This window comes from Carex rostrata, chromosome 3, assembly GCF_964058835.1.
Source record: "Carex rostrata chromosome 3, lpCarRost1.2, whole genome shotgun sequence".
NCBI lineage: Eukaryota > Viridiplantae > Streptophyta > Magnoliopsida > Poales > Cyperaceae > Carex > Carex rostrata.
This window is the reverse complement of record NC_135920.1, coordinates 14,936,505-14,948,760: the sequence shown is the minus strand read 5'-3', so window position 1 is coordinate 14,948,760 and position 12,256 is coordinate 14,936,505. Positions and strand designations below refer to the sequence as shown.

At 29.8% G+C, this 12,256-nt stretch overlaps 1 protein-coding gene across 1 annotated transcript; it reads left to right on the top strand.

Moving 5' to 3' along the window:
- The first annotated feature begins 10,402 nt into the window (after positions 1–10,402).
- On the top strand, positions 10,403–11,168 carry LOC144552018 (putative invertase inhibitor). The gene has a single exon (XM_078300127.1). It carries the CDS (start codon positions 10,427–10,429, stop codon positions 10,976–10,978), a length of 552 nt encoding a protein of 183 aa, XP_078156253.1. The 5' UTR covers positions 10,403–10,426; the 3' UTR covers positions 10,979–11,168.
- The last annotated feature ends 1,088 nt before the right edge of the window (positions 11,169–12,256 follow it).

Here is a 12,256-nt window from a genome sequence, read left to right as displayed (position 1 = left end):
CGGTCCATGACCGTTGCAACGGTCTGGCAACGGTTCGACTCTGGATTGTTTAGTGTTATGTGACACTAAATGGTATTTTATGCATCATGGACTATCCTGGGATGTATTTATACCGTTATAATTGTCCCTGGACCATTATAAAGGTCATGAATTATTCTGGAACTTTAGCACTTTTCAAATAGGGATATCTTGGTGCTCGAATGTCTGATTTCAGCATATGACCACTTTTCGGAAAGCTTTTGAAGTGTAGATGCTGATTCTAAGGTCTTACCTTTCATTGGAACATTTCTACATCTTATAAACCTGCATACATCTCAACTCAAGGAAATTATTAAATGCAATTTATGTATATTTTGCAAATCTAGTCAAACTGATAAGTTAAGGGCTCCCAAAAGCCAACAGTTTTTCATGTTTTACTAGTTTTTTCATCTTCTATTGGTTGTATTTCATCTTATTCTAGTTGTATTTCATCTTCTTCTAGTTGTTTTTTATCTTGTACAAATTGTCTTTGATGTTATGGTTGTCGTTCATCTTCTACTAGTTGTTTTTAATCTTATTATGGTAGTCTTTCATTTTATACTGGTTGTTTTTCTTATTCTTATAGTTATTTTTCGTTTTCTACTAGCTGCATTTTATCTTCTTTTATTTGTCTTTCATCTTATATTAGTTGTCTTTCATATTCTACTGGTTGTGTTTCATTTACTAGTTAATTTTCATCTTGTACTGGTTGTCTTTCATGTTATTCTAGTTGTCTTTTATGTTCTTCTAATTGTTTTCCATCTTCTACTAGCTGTTTTTCATCTTCTTCTGGTTGTCTTTCTTATTCTGCTAATTGTCTTTCATGTTTTACTAGTTATCTTTCATCTACCAATGATTGTATTTTATCTTCATCTAGTTGTGTTTGATCTTCTTTTAATTGTCTTTTATTTTCTACTATATTTTTTTTCCATCTCATTTTAGTTGTATTTCATGTTCTACTGGTTGTGTTTCATGTTCTACTAGTTGTTATTCATTTTTTTATAGTTGTGTTTTATCTTATACCGGTTGTCTTTCATCTACTACTGGATATATTTCATCTTCTTCTATTTATTTTTTTTTTTAGTTGTTTTTCATATTCTACTGGTTGTATTTCATCTTCTTTTGGTTATTTTTAATTTTCTTATAGTTGTATTTCATCTTGTACTAGCTGTTTTAATCTTCTTCTTGTTGTCTTAAATCTTGTATTGGTTGTCTTTAATGTTCTTCTAGTTGTTTTTCATCTTCTCCTAGATATGTTTTGTATTATACTAGATGATTTCATGTTCTAGTAGTTGGCTTTCGTTTTCTTCTAATTATTTATAATATTCTATTAGTTGTTTTTCATCTTCTTTTAGTTGTATTTAATCTTGTACCAGTTGTCTTTTTATGTTTTTCTAGTTTTTTTATCTTCTACTAGTTGTGTTTCATCTTCTTTTAGATGTGTTTCATGTTATACTGGTTGTATTTCATCTTCTACTAATTATATATGTTTTATCTTTTTTTTCTAGTTGTCTTTTATCTTATAATTAATGTATTTCATGTTCTACTTGTTGTTTTTCATATTGTTCTAGTTGTCTTTCATCTTGCACTGGTTATATTTCATCTTCTTTTAATTATGTTTCATCTTTTTTAGTTGTATTTTATCTTTTGTTTATTATGTTTCATGTTCTACTAGTACAAATTCAACATAGGTAGAGTTCTCATAGCATGCTGTTTGCATAATTAAGGCCTAATTTATTTTATTTTATAGGAAAATAGACGCCTAGGATTAAAACATGATTATATTTCCAAACAAAAATGAATCTATTTACTTAGTTCAAACCAACCAGTGTGCATAAAGCACTTTTTTTAAGAGGAGCGGATGTGTTACCTGTACAACGTTGTAATAAATTATTTAAGGTCCATCTCTAATATAAACTATCCAAATTTAGTTCGCCAGACAGAAGAGAATATGACACAAATCATAACTACGAAAGCGGATATTATTACTATCACGGACTTTAAATACTTTATATATAGAGCATGAATGAGAGCATTTACTCTACTGAACTGTATCGATCCATCACCTCAACTGTATCTGACCGTGCAATTAATTCTTGAATAGAGTAAGTCCCAACTAGTGTTGTAAATAACAGTATGTAGTTGTCGGACGGACGAATATCGTCAAGTGATTAATCGGTTTGCGACTGATTAATTGAAATTATGCAGACAATTTAACGTTTTTATTAAATTTATGTATATATATCATAATTTATTTAACTCATTAAATTTATCAAATAAATATAATTTAACTTAGTTTTATTATAATAATATGACACTACGTTTTTTTTTTCTTAACGCATAAGCACTTTACATGTGTAAGTAACACATTTATTTAATGAAAAGTAAATTCAAGAATTAAGTTTTTCAAATACTAATAACATATTTGAAAGAAATAAAACATTTCAATATAAAATCACTAAATTTAGTTTATAATAACAACTTAGTTTCATAAATGAACATGTTGTAATTGAAAAAATTATATCAGTAAGTAAGAAAAATGTATGGTATATAAATAACATAATAATTAATCAATTTCAAAGTAAGTAAGAAGAAAAAAATATATAAAAAATAATTAATGTATGTCCAAGCACAAATAAAACTATAATACGTGATTTATAAAAACTTATTATCACACACTATCACAGAAAAAAAAATCAATGTAAAAATAAATATTCACTGGAATAAATTAGAATAAACATAAATAAATAGGAATAAACAAGAATAAACGAAAATAAACAGAAGATTAAAGATAAAAGGGTTTATTAATAAAAAAAGGCCGATTAATCATTTTTCATCCGCAAACAAACATCTGTTAAGTGTATTCATAACGGTTTGGCCGCTATTACAATTAAATGGCCGTTTAATCTATCGTTTTTTACAACAATGGTCCCAACTCAAGGAATCAAGGTGACAAATCCGGACTGACATATTGGAGTTCAAACGATTTTGGATAAAGTCTTATCTAGAGTCTTATCAAAGTTCGAAAAAACAGTTTAAATATACATGACTTTTAAGTTTATTAAGTTTTGATCCGCATCAAAATTCCAGACCTGATTGATCCATTATCCGAAACAATCTGGAGGATGCAATGCCGAGTGTTCGTTATGAGCAGGTTTGGTTCATCAGTGCTTGTGTTGGTGATTAGTGAGATGAGGTTGGGCTTCTCTCACAGTGTACCCAAGCGAATCCAGTAGGCATGTTGCAGTTGTAAATGAATGGTCGCCATTACCGTTTGCTGGAGAGACGCATGGTCTCCTCCCATCCATACTGTGGACAAGTATTTTCCTCATAATTTTACGGTACAGGTAGGAGTGTTCAAACAGTTCGATTTATTTGATTTTTAACCGAATCAAAAAAGCTTGAACTAAATGGTTTGGTTTTCGGCTTAAATGAATTAGTTCGATTCAACTTTTATGTTATTCGGGTTTTATAATTTAGTTCGGTTCAACTTTTTATGTTATTCGGATTTTATAATTTTGTTTGGTTTAAGATTTTAAAAATCGAATTAATTGAACTGACCGAATATCAAACAGTGAAACCTAAATCCAACTCAGATTTTTTTTATAAATCATAATTAAAAAAAAATTATTATGAAACCAATATTATTACTTTTTTTTTTTACAAAAACTATAAGAATTGAAATGCTATTTTGCCGAAAATTTTAAAAATACCATTTTATTAAAATTAATAAACCAAAACACCAAATTGGACTGGAATTGTTAAATTTCGCATGGCCGTTGCGAGGGGAAGCGGGCGCTTATTTGGGCCGCTTCTGGGCCCAGCGGGCTGGGCCGCTTTCGGGGCCAGCGGCCACACTGATTTTGCTTTTTTTTTCTTTTTTGGAAAACATAATTTTTTTTTGTATTAAAATATTAGAAATGTTGAATATATTTCTTTGAAAATAGATGAAATACAATATAATTTGATTTATTAGAAAGACTGCAACAAATAACCCGGATCAATATTTTTCAGGCCGGATTTTTCGCGGCTGTAAGAAAAATTAATATATTTCTTTATGTGTTATTGGAAAATAATAAAAATACTTAGATTCTGAGTTATTGATCCCGGTTCAAAAGTAACTTCTAGATAATCCAGAAAATATTGTGATCTTTCTAATACATTTAATTTATAAAAAGTTATATCTATTTTGAGAATTATTTTTGAAAAACAATCATTAAATAAATTAAAGTTTTTATTTTTTTTCAAAAATAGATACAACTTTTTAAAAATTAAATGTACTAGAAGGATCATAATATTTTTTGTATTACCTAGAAGTGAATTTTGAACCGGGATCTACAACTCAGAATCTAAGTATTTTTATTATTTTCCAATAACACATAAAGAAATATATTAATTTTTCTTACAGCTGCGAAAAATCCGGCCTGAAAAATATTGATCCGAGTTATTTGTTGCAGTCTTTCTAATAAATCAAATTATATTGTATTTCATCTACTTTCAAAGAAATATATTCAACATTTCTAATATTTTAATACAAAAAAAATTTTGTTTTCCAAAAAAGAAAAAAGAAAAAAAAAAAGCAAAATCAGAGTGGCCGCTGGCCCCCAAAGTGGCCCAGCCCGCTGGGCCCAGAAGCGGCCCGGTTCCAAGTGCCCGCTTCCCCGGGAAGCGGCCATGCGAAAAATATAATTTTGAACTGAAATTGGTGTTTTGGTTTAATAATTTAAAAAAAATGGTATTTTTAAAAATTTCGGGCTATTTTGGTCTCGAAATTTTTTTTTGGGACCGAAATAGCAATTCGATCTGAGGTATTTTCATAATTTTTCAACTTATTTTTTTTCTCAAAATATATGAAAACGACTGGAACTGAAATGACATCTCAGTTCTTATGTTTTTGTAAAAAAAACAAAACAATCAAGTTAGTTTGATAAAATCTATTTTTTTATTTATGGTTTCTAAAAAGAATTCTCCAACTCACAGCCGTCTCTCTCGCGAATCCCCGTCCATTTTTTATTAATACCCTTAAAAAAAGATTTTTTTTAAAACTACCCCCGCACTCTGTTTTTTTTTTTTAAAAAGCTACTTCGACCACCAGGCCCACGGGCGACCAAGATCCTCTAGCAGATCGCCTGGGAGCCGGGCGGTCCTCTATTCTTTTTTTTTTAGAGATCGTAATATTTTGATTTAAATAATTTTGTGAAGAAAAAAAAAATTGTATGCCAAAAAATAAGACATTTGATATATTTATGAGTGAGATGTCGTAACTCTTTATAACTTTGATTTGATTTGTCAGTTAGATATCACAAGTCTAAAGATAACACTAATTAAGGACTTGACCTTGATTACAAAATTTTCAAGCTCTGACAGTTTGTTAATATTCTTCTCTTTATTTCTGGTGCTAAAACAGTAGTTTAGAGCTACTAAAATATGTTCAAACCTCAAATTAGATCTCTGTCCATGCACAAGCACCCTAGACTGACCTCTGGTATGGTACCAAATCCAAACTCAGCAGCCAAGCACTAGGCAAAGGCCGCTGGCACTAAAAACATTAAATTTGACCTTTGCTGGTAAATAAACAAATCTGAACTGATACAGGGACCAAACTGTAAAAGTGATTATACTAGCATGTAGAGCATTCAAAAATACACAGAATTGATACAAATTTCAATTTATTTGGATTTTCTTACAATTAGTTATGAATTTTCAAAGTTCGGCTTTTGAAAATACTTTAAACAACCATAACTTTGGCTAGGAAAATTGGATTTGCGCGTATGACCACTTTTCAGAAAGGGGGACGAGACGGATTTGAATATCAAATGGGGAAACTCTTGAGCATCTGAAGCATCAGAATTTCAAAAAAACGTCGTTTAGTGTCTCAAAAATTCAGTTTAAGTTTTCGTGTGATGGTAGGCATACAACGATTGGATTTTATTTAGTCAAAAGCCTAAGAGATTATTCAAGAATTATCCATATAATTATTTTAAAATACATTTACTATTTATTGTGTTCATTTGCCTATCTCCGAGCAAATGGTATATGTTGACAACAATCAAATAATTCAATTATTATCTCTCTCGCTCTCCAATTATTCTCTAAAAAAAATAAAGAAGTTGACATCGTTGATTATATCTAACCATATTTCCTTGTATATATTTGAATAAAATAAATTATTAAGAAGAGGAGGGTTCAAATGCCTCCACTATGCCTCCATTTTTTTAAAACTTTAATAATTCAAAATTTAAAACTTAAAAGTTAAAATAAAACCGTTGGATATGATCTACATCATTTTATTTATGCACATGCAAAAAATTATGGTATTTCAATTTTATTTTGATTGTCATCAAGAGCTTATAAAAATGCACTAATGTGGATGATTTCTAGACGTTGATTTTTGAACTTATTGATTCACATAAAAACAAAATTGAAATGTGATAATTTTTTATGAGCACATAGAGAAAATAATATAGATCACATCTAACGGTTTTATTTTGACTTTTAAGCTTTAAATTTTGAGTTATTAAAGTTTTAAAAAATGGAGGCGTGGTGGAGGCACAAAAAATGGAGGCATTTGAACCCTCCTCTATTAAGAATCAATGCCAAGTCCTTAATTAATATTATCTTTAGACTTGTGATATCTAACTGACAAATTAAATCAAAGTTATAAAGAGTTACGACATCTCACTCATAAATATATCAAATGTCTTATTTTTTGACATAAAAAAAAAAAAAATTCTTCACAAAATTATTTAAATTAAAATATTAAGATCTCTAAAAAAAAAAAAAATTGAGGACCGCCCGGCTCACAGGCGGTCTGCTAGAAAATCTGAGCCACCCGTGGACCTGGCGATCGAGGCAGTTTAAAAAAAAACATATTGCGGAAGCAGTTTTATAAAATCTTTTTTTTAGAGTAATAATAAAAATGGCCGGCGAATCCCTAACAGACTAAAAAAATAAAAAGAATCCAAATCCTAGGCTCTCTCTCTCTCTCTCTCTGCTTCCCTCTTCAAATTTTGTGTCACAGATCCAATCTACTTCTTTCTTCACCAACTAAAAGTCAGATTCTCCCTTAAATTGTTTTCTTTTCTCACTATTCGTCTATTCCCCTCAACTCACTATTCTCAGAGGAATAGTGAGAATAGTGCAAGGATTAGTGCAAGAATAGTAATTTTTGAGTTAGTGGTTGTAAATAGTGCTAATCCAAGTGGTTTGAGAATAACGCTAACTTTGAACTATTCGAGTTAGTAAAAATATCGTTTGGATTGTATATTTGGAATAGCAATGGAGGGAATTAATAAAATAATAATTAAACTAATGTTATATTACATTTAAGTTTTAATACTAATCTAACATTTTATTTAATACTAATCTAATATTTTATTAAATACTAATCTAATCTAATCTGATATTATATTTATTTAATACTAATTTAATATTTTATTTAATACAAATCTAATATTTTATTTAAAACTAATCTAATACGATATTATATTTATTTAATAATAATCTAATATTTTATTTAATACTAATCTAATATTTAAACTAATATTATATTACATTTAATATTTAAACTAATATTATATTACATTTAATATTTAAACTAATATTATATTACATTTAATACTAATCTAATCTGATATTATATTTATTTAATACTAATCTAATATTTAAGTTAATATTATATTACATACAACACTTAACATTTAAACTAATATTATATTACATTAAAATTTTAAATTAATATTATATTACAATTAATATTTAAACTAATATATCTAATATTAATCTAATCTAATATTATATAATACTAATCTTATATTTAAACTAATATTATATTGCATTTAACATTTAAACTAATATTATATTACATTTAACATTTAAACTAATATTATATTACATTTAATTTTTTATTTAATATTATATTATATTTTATCTAACATTTTATTTTATATTAATCTAATTTGATATTATATTTATTCAATACTAATTTATTATTTAAATTGATATTATAATACATTTAATATTTAATCAAATATTTTATTTAATACTAATTTAATATTTAAACTAACTCTAATTGAGGAATGAAAACTATTTTTTATTAATATCACTAACCTCACTAGCTATATTCTTGCTAACCCATCATTTCTATGGGTTAGTAGAATAGAGTTATTCTTGAGCTAATCCAATTTTCTAATTTGTGTTTGGATCACCCAAGGTTAAGAATAGTGGAGCTAATCCAAAATTAGCGCTATTCTTGCCCTATCCAAACGCAACCTAAGTTTCATCCAGATCGTCAGATTTTTGTTTTTTTCTTTCTTTCTTTATTAATAATTTGTAATTGTTTGGTAAAACCGCACCTTCTATTTACGAGTTTAGCTAGCATAGGATTCTAAACTTCGATCTTGTTTTCTAATTTTTTTATTTTTTTATTTTTGCTGTTTTAGTTTCAGTTGTCAAAATATTCTTAAAATTTATTCTTATTTCAACAATTTTGGTAGCTATCACTACATTTCAACATTTTTGGGTTTTAGTTCGGTTTAAACCGAATAAATCGGAATTTATTCCGGTTTGTTCGATTCGGTTCTTAATTGGTGGACAGGTTTAATCAATTCAGTTCAGTTTGATTTTTGAAAACTGAAAAAAAAAGAAGTTTAGTTTGACTATTTTATTTCGGTTTTAACCAAACCGACTAGTTGAACACGAAGGTCCAGATTAACTCAATATGGTGCTTAATCGAGTATAGCACAAGAAGCCAGTATTATTTGTGCTTTAAGATTTGTGTAAAAGTTAAAAGAACAGTTTGGATTCACTAATTCTAAAATATATCTGTCCGGTACCGGAAGGATATGAATTCTCATACTGTTTGGCGGGTCTTATACTTATACTTTGCTAGAACACAAATGATCTCAATTCACAAAGTACTTTAATTAAGTTTAACATTAAAAATCATCAGAATGACTTTTAACAACAAATTTAAACGGTTGAATTAGATCTACTTTACGAGTGATTTGTTTATATGTCAAATTTATACTTCTTTCACTTAATTTAGTAATAATATCAAGCAGTAAAAAAAAAATGTTTATAAATTAATTTTAACACTTTCATTTTTCATTATTTTTTTAAATGCTTGAGTTTGTACTAAATGCTTCTCGGTAGCATCTATCAAGTTTTTCAAAAAAAGACTTTGTACTAAATTTATTCGAAAATTTATAAAGTTAACATTTACTCGGAACTTCTTAAATTTGATATATAAATATATCACTTAAATAGATTTTAATAATTTAGATTTTTCGTTTAAAATCAATATGATAGATTTTGAGTTTAATTTCTAAAAAAATGTTAAACTAAAGAAAACTCTAAATTCTACTGTTGTTACAATCATTCGTTGCTAAAATATATATATGGGCTGATTATTCATGCAATGCAGCATGGCCATCAACATCCCATGTAAAATTGGGCTTTTTATTGTCAGTATCAATTACAGGGCTTAGAGGTATTTATGATGCTATATCTTTTTTTGGGATTGGTTTGCTTTCAATAATATTAAATCAAATCAGCAAGCTCAGTTACCTCAAAGCAGCTAAGGGCTGAGACTGAAAATTAGTATGAGTTGGGTTATATTTCTTTTAGCATGATGTATACTTTTTATTATATGTTATGCAATATGTGTTATCTTCATGTTGTAGGAATTAATTCCTTTTATTATAATAGTCTTTAACGATGCATTTGAAAATAAAATAAGATATTGATTGCCAAAAGAAAGTATGAATAGAATTTCAATCGTATAAATGAGATCTTCTATTTTTAGAGATTACTAAAAATCTGGATATCTGATAATCTCAGTATGAGATCCGACAAGATATTTATTTATTTTACGAACCAAAATTTTTTAAGGAAATGAATGCACAATGATTATACGAGAAATACATTGATTTATTGGTGAAAAGTAACATTTATAGTGGATAACTAATAAAAATTAAAATTGTCTACTAATTAAAATATTCTACGGAGCAGCAGAGGAGGAATTCCAGCCTTTTCCTCATAAAATCAACTGCCCTTTGTTTTTTTTTAGAATATCCAGCATGTGTATGCATTGACATTTTTCTTCCAACAAAAATTTCGCTCATCATTTTTCCATTTTTGGAGGGAACGTTAATTGCCTTATCTTGTTAAAAATTTACAATAGTACACAGGTGTACAATAACAGAAAATATCCATGTATTCTGCAAATCCAGGTTTTCCTCTATGTACATGGAAAGCAAATCACAATCAATTTAGATATTTCTAAGCCATTACAAATTAATCGGCCAACCAATCTACAGTGTGCATCTAATTCTGTTCTATTTATAACCAAATCACAATCCCATCATTATAATTGTAGCCATTCAACCTTCTCTTTTGTACCACCAAAATGGGACCCTTCTTCTACCTGTTGTTCCTTGTCTCCTGCCATTTTCTCTCTATCTCAGCTGCTCCCCCAGTTGCTCCCCCAAAACTTGATGAGGCATGCAACAATGTTGGTGGGTGGTACGTTACGCCACAACTCTGCCACTCTGTCCTTGATACTGATCCTCAAAGTCAAAATGCAGACCTGAAAGGCCTCGCCATTATCGCAGTTAATATTGCAGCCGGAAATGCTACGCTGGTACTCGCAGACATGAAACAGTTTTTACAAGCCACGTCGGATCCAATTCAACAGAAAGCTTTGCAAACATGCGTGCAAGTCTATACAGATATCATCCCCAAACTAAAGGTTGCTGCCGAGTCGATAAAGAACAACAAGTACAGTGAAGCTGGGACGGTGCTAGAAGCGGCCTTGGGGGTGCCAGCAAAGTGTGATGATGCAACTGGAAATTATCCTACCATAAGAGCAATGGTGGATAAAGTTGACGTATCATTTTCGAATGTGGCGTCGGTTGCTCGAGCAGTTGTTGGATACCTGACTAACTACTATAGTGGTTAATTTATTTTTATTATGTGATAAAAAAAAGTATGAATAATTGTACCCTTATTTTCTCGTATTGAGACTTGTTTCTCTGTTTCCTCACACAAACCTTCAAGATGAATTTGTTAATACTGAATACAATTGTTAAGATAACTATAAATTAATTTATCAGCGGCGCTTACAGCATATGCCTGCTTTATACAAGAAAGTTTCGTCAAATGCCTGTATTGTTGTAAGATTCCTGTTTTCTATTTATTTTTTCTTTAAAAGAAAGATCAATAAATTATATCAATTGTGATATTATCCTATATAGTTTGCAGGACACAAAGGATCTGAATTTGTTCGATTCAAACTTAATTTTTTAATTGGTGAAAGAGCAAGACAAAAGTTTGACAAAGAATAAAAAGAATCCTATATAACAGTAAAGTACTACAATAATTGAAGCTAAAGTAGTAATAAAAGGGACAGTCTTCTGCCATTCTCTCCTATATAATTTCCGCATGCGCATGGAATAGAAGTATAGAACGGTAGTTGTACGAGACCAAGTGCTCCGTGAATAGGGGTCTCAATGGTACCCTTTTACCCTTTACCCGATCCCGTACCTTATTCAATAAGGCGGGTATGAGTAATTTTTTTTGGATAATTATAATTTTTCCCACCTATCCATCTCCCATTTCATCCCGTACCTTTTACCCTTTACCCGATCCCGTACCTTTATTTCTTTCATTTTTCTCTTTCACCTCCATCTTCTTCTTCCACCTCCTTCTTCCACCTCCGCCTCCGCCTCCCTCTCCTGCCTCCCTCTCTCACCTTCGCCTCCCACACCTCACCTCACCTCCGCCTCTACCTCCCTCTCCCACCTCCTCCTCCGCCTCCGTTTTTCCATCAATAAGCTCCCCTCCCTCTCCCACCTCGAAATGGTAAATACAATAAGCTCCCTCTCTCTTACACTTTCGCCTCGGTTTTTTTCCTCTATGCCTACTGCTCCTGCTCCAGCGAACGTTCTGCCAGAGATCATCCGTCACTCCATCCCAATCAAGCACGCCTCTGCCAGGAATGAATACTTCAATGTGTATGAATGAATACTAAAGCACGTCTCTACCGGGTCAGACCTGTCACTGTCGATCGTATCAAAATAATTTTGTATATGTATATGCAATTAATCTCTTTCATGTTTATGTTCCTCTTTCTCATAAAGTAGCGAGTTTTGCAAATAACAAAACTTTATTAATGGTGAATTAGACCACTGCGTATTAAATAAATGACATAAAAATAACTTTTGAAAAAAAAATAGAG